Source organism: Trachymyrmex septentrionalis, unplaced genomic scaffold (assembly GCF_001594115.1).
Source record: "Trachymyrmex septentrionalis isolate Tsep2-gDNA-1 unplaced genomic scaffold, Tsep1.0 scaffold19, whole genome shotgun sequence".
In the NCBI taxonomy this organism is placed as follows: domain Eukaryota; kingdom Metazoa; phylum Arthropoda; class Insecta; order Hymenoptera; family Formicidae; genus Trachymyrmex; species Trachymyrmex septentrionalis.
In genome coordinates, this window is record NW_017305071.1 from 4,295,434 (window position 1) to 4,312,623 (window position 17,190).

General features: G+C 35.3%; 1 protein-coding gene across 31 annotated transcripts in view; it reads left to right on the top strand.

Moving 5' to 3' along the window:
• The window catches only part of LOC108746829 (myosin heavy chain, muscle), a 51,398-nt gene that overhangs the window by 23,363 nt on the left and 10,845 nt on the right, over positions 1 to 17,190 (top strand). For 7 of the 31 annotated variants that reach the window (XM_018483812.1, XM_018483814.1, XM_018483813.1 and 4 more), the window contains 6 exons: positions 2,849 to 3,019; positions 5,224 to 5,403; positions 5,766 to 6,184; positions 8,334 to 8,451; positions 10,461 to 10,724; positions 14,122 to 14,331. In XM_018483812.1, coding sequence (XP_018339314.1) covers positions 2,849 to 3,019; positions 5,224 to 5,403; positions 5,766 to 6,184; positions 8,334 to 8,451; positions 10,461 to 10,724; positions 14,122 to 14,331 — 1,362 coding nt within the window. Of the gene's footprint in view, positions 1 to 195; positions 367 to 1,278; positions 1,450 to 2,848; positions 3,020 to 5,223; positions 5,404 to 5,765; positions 6,185 to 7,442; positions 7,561 to 8,333; positions 8,452 to 9,231; positions 9,350 to 10,460; positions 10,725 to 14,121; positions 14,332 to 17,190 lie in introns of all 31 variants that reach the window. The other 24 variants (XM_018483828.1, XM_018483840.1, XM_018483834.1 and 21 more) reach the window with 8 other exon arrangements.

Here is a 17,190-nt window from a genome sequence, read left to right on the forward strand (position 1 = left end):
TATTTTCATGTATGTAACTATTTCGAAACGAAACTTTGGGCAATTTCACAATTCCCATTGATGTTGTAAACGTGTGTAAGAAATCCCTTAAAAGAAATAGGACAAAAGACCTACGAAAGCTAAAAAGAAGTGTCAAGAGGGAGAAAAAAGAGAAAATGATACACATACGCATGCCTGTTTCTTGCTCTCGAACAGTTCAACAGCTTCGAGCAGCTCTGTATCAACTTCACCAACGAGAAGCTGCAGCAGTTCTTCAACCATCACATGTTCGTCCTCGAACAAGAAGAGTATACAAGAGAGGGCATTGAGTGGGCCTTCATAGATTTTGGCATGGACCTGGTCGCATGTATCGATTTGATCGAGAAGGTACATTAGGACAATGGATCGATCGATTCCTGGCCGAATAAAAACCCGACAGACGGGGTACGGCCGGAAACAAAGAGAACGGAATAGCTCAAAGCTGAATAACGAATGATACGACATGAGAATTGAGATACCTAAGCGTGCGGAAATCCCTGATGATTTATCACGGATCAGAGGAGATCCGCTACTCTAACGCTTACTTCCTAAAAATAAAGTGACTGTCCACTGTTTTCTTATCGTCAGCCATTTATGTTCACCTGAGCCTCTGCCTTTCTTTTATTCTATTTGTGTCGTCGATCTCGCGGTTTCGGCCGCATGTATTGTTATCGACAAGCAAGCCTTCCTGTCGCATTCCGCTTAGGCTAGTTTTAGTTCCCTCCTCTATGTCAAAGGCAAACTTCTATGAAAAAAATATCATCAAAATCTCGAAAAGTTTAATTTTCATTTCATCAATTTAAAAAAAAAACATATAGTTTGCATTCTTTTAATTATTTTGTATAGATAGTTTTTGAAAACTATAAGAATGAGACAGAAAGTGAGAAATTATAAGAATTTTTCGATTGAATAAAGAGAAGAATTTTTTAATAAGAATTGTATTATTGAAATTATAAATTGTAAAAAACAAAGTGTTACTCGATTTATTAAAAAAAAAAAAATTTATTTACGTAAATTAAAATTAAATTCAGCAATCTTTCAGATATCAAATTCTGTTTTTTTTTTAAATATCAGAATTTTAGAAAATTCGAAATGTTGGACTCAACACACATATGACACAAACACTTATTTAATTCTGCTGAAATATTTGTCTCACTGATAATGATTTTTGTCTCTCTTCCCTTCCCTATTCTGTTCGACTCTGTACCGTCTTCTCTTCCTACACTCTTTCCTACGCATTGCAAACGCAAAAAATGGCAGTACAACGGCTTTGAGCAGCTCTGCATCAACTTCACCAATGAGAAGTTGCAGCAGTTCTTCAACCACCATATGTTCGTGCTCGAGCAAGAGGAGTACAAGAAAGAGGGCATCGATTGGGTGTTCATTGATTTCGGCATGGACTTGCTAGCTTGTATCGAGCTGATTGAGAAGGTATTGTTATTTAGTTCGAATCAAGGTTTGAATACATCGATCCGGCACTCTGGGAGTTGATCGATCCCACGGACAACGAACGAGCAAGACATCGAACCAGCTTGAAAAGATTTCTGGGACTTCACAAGAATTACGAAATGTTAATGTTGCTTTCCGGTTAAGTTTGACCGGTTTTTCATGCTTATGTTTGTCACAATCTTTCTGGCTCTTCAAGAATCACGAAGATGCTGAAGGTACTTGATACGGATACCTAAGCCACTTTTTCTCTTTCTTGCCCCTTATGATGTCCCGTCATGTCCTCAACGGCACTAATATCGTGCTTGTTTAGAATTTTCCCAAAATCGTTCAACAAATTGAACGACAATCAAACATCATTGTCTTTTCTTTGACGATCTACTAGATTCGGTTCGCAATCCTGAAAAGACCGGGACGAACCGCGAAGTGAAAAAGAGAAAAAAAAATCGATAAATTCACGAAGTTTATTATTGAAACTTATTGCGCCAAATCAATTTAAATAAGATAAACAAATTATTAGACTTCAGCAAAGCTCCTGTGACGAGCACTGAATGTCAACCCGTCAAAAATTTTAGAGCTCGATGATTAAAAAATACACCGTTCAGCGTGACATTAATCAACGAGTCTTACAATAAAAATTAGATATGAAATAATTAGTAATATAATAATTATATAAAACATTAATAATTATACAAGGCTAAAATTAACGAGAAATTAACTCGTTCGGAGAGAGATGATGAGTTAACAATTAATAATAAATAATGATCTGACAATTAAATTCCTCGTTCCTGCCCTACGTATACAAAAACACATTGAGTGTCTATCCCTTACTTAGAAACTTATATTGAAAGTTTATCCACTTAATAAATTCTATTTGGATAACTAACCTATTGATGTAACACAACAATGAACTGTTAGTGTTCATCACGATACGATTTTTAATTTATAACACATATAACGGCACAAGCGAGTGTCTTTAATTCATGCGACGAACTTGAAAAGACAGAGAGCATAGCGATCTACTTTTATTTAAATCATACCATCATGGGACTAAGTTTAATTATTTACATGTGATTGAAATTTAAATATTTTAGTTTTCCAAAATTTTTTGAGTTCCTCGCATGTTCAAGAATAAATTCCCAAGGGCACATAGAGTGCACTCTATTGACACCCTCTCGACCCCGGTCCACCTCATTTCGCCCTCGTCCCGGAATCGAACGATGAAAGTTACGGGTCGAAGTCATCGGTCGAGCGTTCTCCTTTCGTGTCATCAGACAGCATTAATGACGGCTGTTTCCCCCTGTTTCTTTTTTCTCTGTTCTTCGCTTAAACCCCCCGTTCGCATGGGCCCCCGTCCACTCCGCTGCGCTACTCGGTCGAGCAGTTCAACAGTTTCGAGCAGCTGTGCATCAATTTCACCAACGAGAAGTTGCAGCAGTTCTTCAACCACCACATGTTCATCCTCGAGCAAGAGGAGTACAAGCGCGAGGGCATTGAATGGACATTTATTGACTTCGGCATGGATCTCCAGCAGACTATCGATTTGATCGAGAAGGTATCACCCGGCCAAGGCAGATCGACAGATCGCGATTCCGATCGCCAAGAAGACTCGGAAATTTCTCCGAATAATATATACACGCTCGAAATACATACGCTAAATGTGTTCCTGTCTTGTCTATCTGCTCGATCGAACACTAACACTACTTTCTATTATCACACTTTTACTCGGCATTATCTTTTTTTTTTTTTTGCCTCTCGCTACGTTAATCGAAAGGTGAAGCAATTCGTCTACGCGATGGAATTTATATTATTGATGTTTAATTATCTGAAGTCAAAATAATAAAATGAATTTTTATTTTCTTTAAATTGATCAATTTACTCAAACGATTATAAGCGCCGCTTTCGATTACGTCGCGAGAAGTTCCAACCGATCGAAAGATCAAAGGACCAACCGACTGGACATGGATGGTGTCCTGCCGATCGCGTCCCGTTTTCTTCACTGTTTTCTCTCTTTCTTTTTCTCTCGCTCTCTCCTCTTTCTCTCTCTGTCTCTTCGCTGTGTGCCTGTGTGCATCGTGGTGCATGAACGAATGCAGTACAACGGCTTCGAGCAGCTCTGCATCAACTTCACCAACGAGAAGCTACAGCAGTACTTCAATCACCACATGTTCGTGCTCGAGCAGGAAGAGTACGAGCGTGAAGGTATCGTGTGGACCTTCATCGATTTCGGCATGGATTTGGAACCGACGATCAATTTGATCGAGAAGGTAAAGCGATAGGTCCGCGCAGGACACGGACTCAATATTCTGGATCACTCGATTGTGATCCAGTAATGCATTCATTCGCGCTTGAGTTTAGCTTGCCCATTGTTGAGTTCGCAACTGTATTGGCAATATTGTGTGTCTCCTGCCATTTTGTACTTTCTTGCCTATGTATGTATTAATTACGTATCATCTTCATTACATGCCATGGGTCTAGCGCGTAAAATTTCATTCGAGGATCCTTCGTTAACTTCAGAATTATAAATCTGAATCTTTATATTCAAAGTCTTATTACTTTAATATTTTATTTAATGCTAAGTAGCAATTTAAAAGTAACGAATGTTTTAAATAAATTGTGCAAGTCAAATGCCTGCATTTTTCACATTTAAATAAATTCTCTTTTCGAACAAAGGGTATTTACTATTATAGTTTTTTCATGTAAGATATTGATTTTTCTTTTGAATAGAATTTTAGCACTTATGATTGAAAACTTGCGCGATGGACCCGAAAGATCGTGTATATCATTGTAGCTTATATATAATATAATGAATGAAAAGATTGATATATCGGAAATGATGATTGCACTTTCAAAATATAAAATTTTGCAATATAGAGAAAATTAATTTAATATAAAATATCTATATGAGCATCTGCAGTGAGTAAATTATGTATTCTTAACACAATAGAGACAATTTGCTAACAATTGGGATGTAGGTATCACACTAAACAAAATTAAAGTAAATGCAAACATTTTGATTTTGGATTTCCTCTTTTTTCGGCCTCTTTTTTTCAATTGCGGAAGTCAATATAAACTACAATAAAAGAGAGAGAGAAATATAGTAAAAACCAAATATAGTACTCTTGCATTTGTATTAGATTTATTCTTGAAGAGACAGAAAAAAGTCATAAATAATATTACTATTTTATTTTACTTGAAAAGAAAATTAGATATCTAATAAGATGTAATTATCACTACCGAAGCATCTATCTGATAAATCTATCCTGTAGAATTACAGATAACGCACATTACTAAGAGTAGCGTTGGGGTTTTCCTCGTAATCTGCAAGATTAATTATTAATGTATTACACACTCGACAGTATAATGTATAATTAATTAACCGTCGCAAAAGTAAAGGTACATTAATGTCACAGTATCGAGCAAGTAGATAACAAAGTATATCAACAAAGAGAGAGAGTATTTAGTATCTGTTTTCAGTAAAAGTTGAGGCACTAACGAAGTTTGCTACACGCGAAAATATTTTGCAAACACTTTCGCAAATGTTTCGCATAATGAGAACGCCTCTATTTCTTTTCTTTTATTAGTAGAACTTTGGCGCTAAGAATCAGTCGCGATTTAACAGAAATATGTTCACGTATAATTAACGATGAGAAACAAGAAGACATTATTTGTATAACGCTACTCTTGGAAAATGCGAAACCTCTCGAGATGTAACAGATTCTGATGGATTTCTTTGTTTCTTTTTTTTTCGCAACATAGCCTATGGGTATCCTCTCCATTCTTGAGGAAGAGTCTATGTTCCCCAAGGCCACCGATAAGACCTTCGAGGAGAAACTGAACAACAACCATCTCGGCAAAAGTCCTAACTATCTGAAGCCGAAGCCGCCCAAGCCGGGCCAACAAGCGGCCCACTTCTCCATCGGCCATTATGCTGGCAATGTATAAATTTTTCTTTATTTTACTTTATATAAAATATGATCTAACTTAAAAAAAAATTCATGCACCACCTTATTTTCAAGAAAAGTTAGAATTAATTTTTTGCTAAAAAAAAAGACTATTAATTGTATTTTTAAATATAACGTTAAGATATTACTTCGTATAAAGAAAATTAATAGTTATATTGTTTTAAACAAAAAAAAACTAATATTTTTGCAAGAAATTAATTCTACATAGTTTAAGAAACAAGTATGATTTTTCGATAATTTTATTTATCGATTTTACTTATCGTCATGGATGTTCGAAGATATAAAATCTTTGTCTTATAAAAAAAAGATGGAATAGAAAGTTTCTTTGGGTTTCAGGTACCATACAACATCACTGGTTGGCTAGAGAAGAACAAGGATCCGCTGAATGACACGGTGGTCGATCAGTTCAAGAAATCCAGTAACAAATTACTGGTGGAGATCTTTGCTGATCATCCCGGTCAGTCCGGTGATGCTGGCGGCGGCGGCGGCGGCAAGGGCGGACGTGGCAAGAAGGGTGGTGGCTTCTCCACTGTGTCATCCTCTTATAAGGAGCAGTTGAACAACCTGATGACCACTTTACGTGCCACCCAGCCTCACTTTGTCCGTTGCATCATCCCCAACGAGTTGAAGCAACCGGGTGTGATTGACTCCCATCTGGTTATGCATCAGCTCACCTGTAACGGTGTGCTTGAAGGCATCCGTATTTGTCGTAAAGGTTTCCCCAACAGAATGGTGTATCCTGATTTTAAGCTACGGTAAGAATCCTTATTTTTTATCTGCGATTGATTATTTTTGTGAAAACTCGAAAAGCTCGATGGGTCGAGGAATAAAGTTTTTTCTAAGTGTATATAAATAATATATTTCTATGTCAGATTTTTTTAAAGATTTTCTAATGTTTGGAAGATATATGTATCTATAAGCTAAAGTTTTACTTTTTTAGAAATTATCTATTTCCTCGATCCCCTTCACAATAATTTATATATTTTACAAAAATCTGCAATGTTGATATTATTTGAGTCTATCAGCCAATTATTAGAATTATTATTGTATTGTATTAACTTTTATTATTATATCAAATTATTATTACATCTCTTTAAATATAATCGACATAGCGGATTTTTCTAATCACTATATTATTATTAATATTAATATTAGGTTAAGTAAAAAGTCATCGCGTTTTTTTAAAAGACATCTATCAGTAAAAACCGCAATTACTTTCTTACCAACAATATAAATATATCTTAATAGAGTAAAGTTTCAGCTTTAAAAATCTCTTTTTTAAATTATACGATACGACAATTTTTAATGGAGTTATGAGCAATTAAAGTCAAAATAATTCTTTTATTTAATCCGCGATAACTCAGTAATCAAAAGTCGTAGGAATATTAAAAAAAAACGATTTTGTAGGGAAAGTATCAAGCTTTCACGATAGGTAATCGAAAATTTTCTCAAATTCGTTTTGGACACGTTACAAATCCACAAAGTGAGAAGAAAATTTTTCGTCTTTTTCAGCTCGTAGTTTTTGGTATGTAAAAATTATCAAACTCATATAAACTTAAAAAATGTGATAAGCTTTTAAAAGTAGAGATTTCAAGCTTTAAAACCCTTTTTTTAAATTTGAATTTCATTCATTATTGACGAAGATATTGTATATACAACTTTGAGCTAAAAAATACGCGATGACTTTTTACTCAACCTAATATTTTTATCAGCGATGACTTTATAATGCGATTATTTAATTACATTAGTTTCTTCGTTTCGTAATAATTACGGGAATCAGTTGAAAACGATAGATTTCAAAATACGGAATTAGAATAATTTTTCGGAAAGAATTTAAAAAGATAATTTTTTATCCCCTTTCTTTCTGTATACATATATTTTTATAATTTAAAATTTCTATAATAAATGACGTAATTTACGCCAAATCTTACGCGAAATCAGGAGCATCAAGAAGGATTATTATCTTCGAATTTAACGCATATAGTAACCGAATTTATGTTGTGTACCGTGTAGTTACATGATCCTAGCGCCGGCCCAAATGGCAGCGCATAGCGATCCCAAGGTCGCCGCGGCTAAGTGCTTCGAAGAGATCGCTCTTGATCCGGACAGCTATAGGATTGGCCACACTAAGGCTAGTTGACGTACCCTCGATAAAAATGGTTTTGACAATTCTACCACCTCGTTGTTTCTAAACTAGTGGATTAGTCACTTTTTACATCCGATGTTCGAAGAATTAGAGAAAAAGTTTTCCACGTGGATGGTCCAAAGATTTTTGTTCCGTAATCGCAAAAAATATTCTTTCATTATTTGATATTTATAGCATGATAAAATATCACGTATCGATGCGAAATAAACTTAATGAAATTTTTGGTTTTGTTGGTTTCTAGATAGAATCTGTGTATTTTTATTATTAATATTACACGAGCTGACGTATCTGATGATAATTAAATTACGGATGATTCTTAATTAATTTGAAGTCGTTTTTATAAATTAGCGAGATTTAAGGACGATCCATGCTGGAATCTTGCCCTATAAATTCAGCACGTCACCCCTCGATTTTTGAATGCTACATATTCGAATGCCATTTAATTTTTTTGCCTGCCTCGTAAATTTGTCTCGTAAAAACAGTTAAAAAAATCTAACCGGATGACCGAATCTGTTGTCTGACTTTTTTTAGATACCCAATTAGATTAAAAGATCAGTCCTCGAACAGTGTTACACGTACATACTTGTATGAGTCCCGATTTTCTTTTTAAATATCGTGATTTAGTGATCAAGGAGAAACGAGGACCGTTCAGGGGATGACACGACGGAGTATAAATCTACGGAAATTCGTATCTAGAATCCTTGTGTTAATTAATTTGCACGTTTGCCCCCGCCCCGTGTACCCCGGCACCCCTTTAGGTACAAGATCCTGGCACCCGCGGCAGTCGACAAGGCAAAGGAGCCTAAGGACGCGGCCGCGGCTATTTTGGACTCCACCGGTCTCGACGCCGATATGTATCGTCTTGGACACACCAAGGCACGTTTTATCCCCTTTTCCCCCCCTGACGCAATTTTCGATCTGGCCCTAGCCAACGATGATCTCGCACTGCGGCTTTGAATGCGATCAACGATGCTCGACGATTAAAACCATTTCTTCAATTTAAGATTGTTTTAGATTCTTTTCACGGTAAAGAACGGTTGTTAATAATTTAGCGGGTTGATTTCACTCGAACATCGTCGACCGCAAATGATTCTGTCCGTTTATTATTATTGGTGTAATTGAACCTTGACACGTCGATGCCCCTTAATGACTGGGCGGTAGACATAAGTAAAGATAAAGATAAGGATGATACGTCTTTAAGCGCGAATATTCGAGAGAATTAACAGCACTTTTATCTTTGTAATTTTTAATAAAAATTGTTGATCTTACAATGCTACTTATAACTCTTTTTCTGTTAAGCTATCGATTTCTTGTAGAAATTTAATGAATGCTTAGTAGCAAAGTTATTCTTCGAAGATCTCGCGCTTTAACTGAACGTCTTACCTTGTCCGAGATCGACACAAAGTGGATCTCCCTAATCAAAGTATCCTCGAAGGATACTTGTTACCCTTTGAATCTCCCCCACCTTCCGCCCTCCGATGTATTCTCGATTCTACAGCAACGAGAAGTAATAATACGACAACCTCTAACTTGGCGTGGTGATTTTTTTCTGTCTGTTTTGTGATACACACACATCGTCAAATTCCAATATGTATCATCATCAAACACACCAAACCGCAAAACCGAACTTGACGGCGCGGTCGGCCACGAACGCAGATACAAAATTCTGTGCGCCAATGCCGTGCAAGAGCCTTGCGAGCCGCAAAAGGCCACCCAGATCATCCTGGACGCAATCAATCTGGAGAGTGATCAATACCGCATGGGTCACACCAAGGTATCGGACACCTACTGTGATCCACGTCGTGATAGTATCACGACGCGCAAACGCTATCGCACTTTCTAAATTCTTTGGAGCGGAATCTTCACTCTTAAGAGTGAAAATTGAGCCAGTCTTGAAAGAGAGTGGCTCAATTTTTAATCTTTAAAAATGAGATCTTCAGAGTGAAATTTACTCTAAAGTTTTAAAGGGCAGATTTATCACTGACAGCATGAAAGGCCGTTTCAAAACGTTCACAGGATACATAAAAATGTTGAATATCCTGTGGATATTTCAAGAACTTTTTTGTTTTAACAGCATCGATGATTTATTCGCCAACATCAAAATATAAAAAAAGAAAATTGAATATTTAAATTTTCGAACAATCTTGATAAATTTTAAAAATACATGTCATTTAAATGATGAAAGCATAAATTCAAAGACCGAAACAGGAATAGATTTTAAGACTCAAAACTTCCGGGAGTCTGGAGTCTTGGAATATTCTGTAATACATTTTCCAATATGTGCAACATACTGTTTATATATTTATATATTTATGATCTTTGAGCAGTCATACGAAAATGTTGGCTATTAAACGTCGAAGAGTGTCAGTTTAACCGCGTGGCTTCGGCGATTAACTGTTTACAGCCTTCGAGCAAATTAATGACAAGCTATCATCAGTTATGCTAACAAAGGATACCTTTGCCAAATCAATTTTCAGCGTGGTGTAATCCCTCAAGAAGCGTGAGGCAATTTCTGTCTACTTCCTCTCGTTGAATAACGATCCTCTTTCCAAGCTAAAAGCAGCATGGAAGGCCGGTTTATAGAAGTTGATGCGATGTACCACGATTATTTTCCAGTGATACTGTAAATTGAATAAAAATTAAAGCATTTATTGAGAGTTAAATTATTAATTATAAAACTTATAGCTTTTAAAACTTTAATTATTTGTATTATCTTTCTTTGGATATCTTTAAATTAATTATATTTCTCTTTGAATGCTGAAAATTATGAATCAGTCTACATAAATTTTATTATCACATTCGGTAATCGAGGTGCATCTTACTAGGTCCGTTATAAGAGTGATTTCTTTCAATGTTTCATTTCCTCTTTACTTCTGAAAAAATAGGTATTCTTCCGTGCCGGAGTCCTGGGTCAGATGGAAGAGCTTCGCGATGAGCGTCTTAGCAAAATCGTGTCCTGGATGCAAGCTTACATCAGGGGTTATCTGTCCCGTAAAGATTATAAGAAACTCCAAGAACAACGTTTGGCTCTTGTGGTCGTCCAGAGGAACTTGAGGAAATACCTCCAACTCCGCACCTGGCCGTGGTGGAAGTTGTGGCAGAAGATCAAGCCTCTACTCAACGTCACTCGCATCGAGGACGAGATGGCCGTGAGTATCTCTTCGAGATTCCGTTTCGACAAATCATTTTGCTCAAAAATATTTTAAAAACAAATTATCAAAATAATAAATTCAATAGATCGATCTTCCATTCAAATGGTTACAATTTTTTTTTCAATTACTATTGTTTTTCTATTTGACTTTTATTAAATTATTTGTTTAAATTCAAAAGTTTTAAATTTTAAAATTAATCTAATTGTTGAAAAAATTATAATTCTTTCTAAATATATAAAAAGTTTATATAAAAACCTACGAAACTTGTGATACAATTTTTTTTTCTATTTTTGAATCGTTTATAGAGTATATATTTATAATATATTTTTGATTTTAGTATGTTTTGCAGATATATTGTCGGCAAATTTATCTTTCTATTTTAAGTTTTAAGGGAATGAAGTACGGTTCTCGATCAGTAACCTGCGCATTGATTACAGCGAAGACAGTAAAGATTTTAGTATTCCTCATAGATATATCTTAATTAAACAGTTCAAAGCAGAAATGATATTTCTATTTTAGATGCTACAATTTTTAATTATGTTTTGATTTTTATATATATTGTATATAAATTAAATTTTATTAAATTTTGTTTTTTTTAATAATCTATAAGATTCACTTTAAAATAGTTTCAGGTCTACTTTTTTGCACTTCAAGTGAATTTTATAGATTACGATGCTTCTACAATTTTATCTTTCTTCTTTGAATTCTTCGATTGATATCTCTGAGAATGAAATTGCACTTCTCAAAGGAATCTTTAACTCAAAATAACAGATTATGATTGTTAACACTTGTTACTCCAGAGAAAGAAACGAGCGTTGCAAAATCGAAATATTTATTCCGCGAAAACTGAAAGCTCACGAAAGGCCGCAGAAAATTGGCAAAATAAAGCTCCGATTTGACGGTGATTTACGGCCTGGACTTCGTGCTTAACTGTACCGTTCGCTCGAAATCGCCAGCGGAATTTGTTTCTTCTTTTGCTCGGACCGTAACGGCTCCAGTTTCCAGATGCACACGTTTATTTATCCGCCGCCTGGTCTTCATGTTTTCACGGCTTGTTCACGTACAAATTTGACCAGTCTCAACTCGAAATTTTCTTGAAATCAACTTTTCGACATATTTTTCCTGTTCTCATAATACTTTCATAATTTGAATGCAACGTACATTTTTTCTATAAACACAGATTTCTTTATTCAATTTAAATCCGTCAAAATCATAATCTTATACATCTTTGGCTTATTCACATATTTGTCAGATTTGGATCGAAGAAAATTTGATCGAATCAACAAGAATGCAAATTAATTCTATCATTAAATATTTGTATTTCTTTAACGAAATTACAAAATCCGTCATATAAGTTCATTTTCTTGAATTTATTTATTAAGTTTAATTTTATTGTTTGCTTCGCAAACAACTACTTTTTCGACACTACTTTTTCGACACATATGTTCTTTATATAGAAAGCAAGTTTTACTAAATCAATATTAGTACAGTAGCAAAGGGTTTCACTTAATCTGGTAAAATGTGGAAAGAAATGTCGGTCAATCTTTTTGGAAGCTTCGACGCTTCTAATTCTGTCAATCTCCTGTGTGTGACTCTCCCCCCTCCGCTCTCGAACTATCTATATTTTCGACTCTATAACCCGAATTAACGAGGATTAGGAGAATTCATACACGCTCTCGTTCTCCAGTCCAGTTCACTGATACCGCTCTGGTATCCCAAATTAGAAACATAATAAAGGCAACCGATGGTGAATCAACGTTCGATCATGTTACCGAAACGGTTTCTTTATTAATAGACTCGGCTCTCTTTTGAAAAGGGTCATACAATACAATTATTCGTCCTTCACAGACATCCAGGAGACATGGTTCTTGTATTTTTCGAATCGCGGTCTGTCTCCTCCAGAATGTCGACGCTTCTAATTTTGTCTAGTCGTTTTTACGTCACGTTACTGACACTTGACTGTTGATTCTACAGTGAATCATTAATTCGATATGCAGCAGCAAAATTTAATATTTTGTTCAAAATTTGGCTCGAGAATTTCTTGAAGAAATTTAATATTAACTTCAAATTTCTTTCACTCTCTTTGAACTTTTATTAAGCAGTAAGAGTTAGTCTTGACTAGTCGACTATCATTATTAGTAATTGATTTGTATATTATTAAATTAATAATTTTATTTTCTTAATTTATTTTTAATTTATTTTAAATCTTTTAATATATATTTTTTAAAATAATTTTACTTCTTCTATTCTTAGTTCTAATTTTAATGATTTAATTTAAGTTGAGTCTCTATTTTTATAAATACATCAGTTCATATATTATTTGTGACAAAAATAATAAATAATTTCTGTTACTGTTACATCCTTCCAAAAATGGAACTTTTAATTTAAATATATATTTACACTATAATAAAATCTAATTAAAAAATTACACATCCAGAAGAAAAAATAAGAGCGCATTATTAAAAATTTTAAAAAATGTCTAGTTCACATTGTTGAATTCTCTCAGTCCGATCTAATGCACAGAAACAAATTTCAGAAACAACTTGTTCACTTGAGCGGATCTCTTTACGATCCACTTATTCACTTTACACCTTCTGGAGCCGCCAAAAAGGGGGTGATGGCTGGAGAGAGAGAATGAGAGAGGGCAGCCCTTCCGGATTGCTTCTAATTTCGTCCAAGACTGACCCCCCTCCGCAGACATAAGCTGTTCCTTGCCTTCCCTGCTCTTACCCTCCTGAAATGTAGTATCGGATCGGTTATAAATATTTTTACACGTACAGTGGCGAGGCGCCACTGGAGTGGGGACGCCCACGATCAAGATCGTCGGGGCTCGCTCCTTACTGGCTGCCGGAAACGGGCACGGTGAGGGACCACGGGCACGGGTAGAAAAGTTGGGCTTCAACCGAATCCGGGACCAGTTGGACTGCGACCTCGCGCCGACCCTTTCGAAACTACGCGAACCCGCCCGACGAACAAAGAGGGAGAAACCTCGCCCTCGTATACCCACACATATTCACGCGAGTGTTCAAAGCCTCTCTTTTCGATATCTTCGAGACGTAAGTAGGGACCGAACGTACCCCCGATCGAGTCCCGCACGCTGTTTCTTTCGTCTTCGAGCGATTATCGAGCAATCGACTCCCTTAAAGCCGAGGCTTTTCGCGACGTCCGTACCCTCGTTCGATCGATCGATTCTTCCCGGGGATCGCCCTTTTCTCTTTCGGTGAAAATCCCTGGTACTTATACCAGAAAAAGGAATCGAAATCAAGTGCATTCGCGCGTGTATTCTTCGATTTTTCTTCGAGGGTGATCAATAATGGGCGACACGGTACTGATCGAGAGTCCGATCCCGCTGGTGAACGGCGGCAAGATCGAAGGTGAAATGGCCTCATTGCAGGCGCTGGAAGAAAAAGCCAGGAAGGCGCAGGAGGCCTTCGAAAAGGAGGAAAAATTACGCAAGGAACTGGAGGATATGAATTCTAAGCTCCTTTCCGAGAAGACCAACTTGCTACGCCAATTGGAGGGTGAAAAGGGCTCGCTCTCCGAGTTCCAAGAAAAATCCTTGAAACTAGCCGCACAGAAGGCTGACCTCGAATCACAGCTTCAGGTAAGAACTGCATGCAGCATAATTTCTTTTTTAATAAAAAAAATTTTTCAACGACGGTATTATTGATCAAACCTTAAGAATTATCGCTATTGAAATTTATTAGTATCTATTAAGCCGTTGTGAGTTCAGATATCTTTTCTGCTAAATCTTATTAGCTTCAATTATTGCAGATTAAACAAATTTTCTTTTATAAAATTAAGATTAGTATTGAATTTTTATATTGAAATTTTGCTTAGTATAAAATTTTAATTTACATCGAGATTTGAAAGAAACTTTACATCTAACTTAAAAAATTTTGGAATATAAAAATTTCAGATTTCAAATAGCGTGGCTCTTTTTTACAATATTTTTAGTTTATTTAAATGTAATCTTCGACAGCCAATTGAATCTACATAATATGCATTTTTCAAATATACTCAAAAGCGATTATATTGTTAAATATTAATAAAAGTAAGGATAATAATTTTACTTTTATTAGCATTAATCACATAATTATGTGAGTTAAAATCTGATGCTAATATTGAAAGAATTCCTAATCAAGATGCACGAGTTATTATCATAAAAATCGCGATATGAAATTATTTTCAACTATTTGGCGCAAGATGCGAGTCAGTCAACTGTGAAGGGCAGAAAGTAATATAATTAGCGGCGTAATTAGCACAGAGTGGCGCAAGCCGCGCACGAATCGATGTCGAAGGGCGAGAAGCCATATAATTAGCATCATCACTCATAATTATATATATAATTTGCCGGTAACGTTTATTAATCATGCTCGACTAAACTTCTAAATTTAATCAAAACGTATATTAGGTTTCAATATATCAATCTAATAATATAGCAATCTAGTAATATATGAAAGATAATATAAGAGACATTTTTGGAAATATAACATTAAAATAAATGCAACAAATAAAATGAATTTATCATAATCTAAAAAAAATTTTAGAGAAAAATTTCAAAAATTTAAATTGAATCCTTTCTCATTCTGCTCATTAAAATTATACCGTGTCACATCATCGCAAATCGTTCGCGGATTCCTGTTTTTTGACAGTGAGAGAGATTTGTCGTGAAAAAAAGAAAAAAGGAATGCGATTTCAGTCGGGGTGACATTAACTGTCGGCGGGAGGAGGGGCGTTTACGTGATTTAAATCGCGGCTCGAATTACGCGCAGCGATTTCGCAAGCTCGCGAGCGCGACAAAGTAGCGTAGTCGCGGAATTAGTCAGACGCGCTATTTTTCTTCAAGCCGGGGCGTGTGGCGTGGACGACAACTCATCTGGTTACGCGGTCGACGCTTATATATTCGGTCATATCGTGCTGCTAAAATTACGGTGCATACCCTGTGCATACGTTTCGCGCAACCTTGTTACATCTTTTCCTGATTTAACGTTATCCGCAGATGATGTTCTCTAAGGGACTCCAGCCGCACGTTGCTTCCTGGAATATTTTCTCTTGCTTCTTCGAGCAGAAGCATTCAACATTTTCTCCAAATAAAAATTAATAATAAATGATTTTAATCTATTCTATGGATTTAACGGATACATTTTTTTAAAAAATATTTTTAAGATCTTTTTCCAAAAATTATTATAAAAAGAAAAAAATGGGTAGCTAGGTCCAACTAAAGAAGTATAGATTTCTTGTAATTATCAACTTTGAGTGTGATTCATTATAATTAATTGTGCCAAAGACAATAGCTGCTACATTGTTATTAATACCATTTTTATTATTAATTTTTTTCATCTTGTATTTTTTTCGATGGCACAGTTACGATAAAATCTTCTTTGTATAATTAAAGTCCATTGTCTAAAAAATAATCAGCTCAATCTGTGGTAAAATATCCATTGATAATTTTGTAATCATCGTTTCTTTACAATTCATTTGTGGTTGTTTTAAAGCCGCTTCTTCTTGTAACAGCTCTAATTTCTTTCAAAGTTCACGAAATCCTCAAAATTCCTTCGCATTCGCTCTATGCGATCATTTCTTACAATGGTTTCCCTTGGTCGTAAATACTCACCAGAAGAATCCGAGAGTCGTCGAAATTCTGGACGATCGCATCAACATGTTGAACACTAGTATTTTTATCCGGTTGTTAAGCGTGCGCAGAAACACTCACTGGAGAAAAAGCAACGGTAATAACTTCTCGAAGGCGTCACGCTCGCAGAAAATAGACGAGTCGTGATCGCGACTAGAATTCCAGATTTTCTCTGTCTCTTTCTACCTCTCTCTCTTTCTTTTCAGACTGGATTCCAGACTGCCTATTTTTATCGATACCTTTTAAACATCCTCTCAAAACCGAGGCTACTCGTCATTGTTTGTCATCATGACACTCTCCGACGCCCGTCACTGGCTCGTTACGTTTATTGATCCTTGTTCTCCAACAAGCAACTTGATACTCTTGATGGAATTAGAAACGATGATTAAGTAAAGCACATTGTATATTAAAGAATTAATTATTAAAAAGTATTTATTAAATAAACAAGATGAGTTCTAAATTAACAAGTTATTGATTGGAATATGAAATACGACAAAGTAACTGTGTTTTCAAATCACTTTGCACATTAAATTATAAATTAGACAAATCGAGTGAAGTATATATAATAAATTTTTCTTAAAGAAACTATATCAAAAATGTCTGATATTGCGATTTTTTTAAACATTTACTGAAGAATTTACTTAATTCAATCGCTCTTAGCTAATAAATATTTTTCACTTATTTATAATTAATCTTGTTTAATTTAACTTTTATTTCATCTGATTTCTATTTCACTTTTTACTTTCACTTACACACACTTTTGATCATTATTACCGTAGTTGTCTCAATTAAAATTTTCATGTCTTTCATTTATCTCTTTCACCAAAT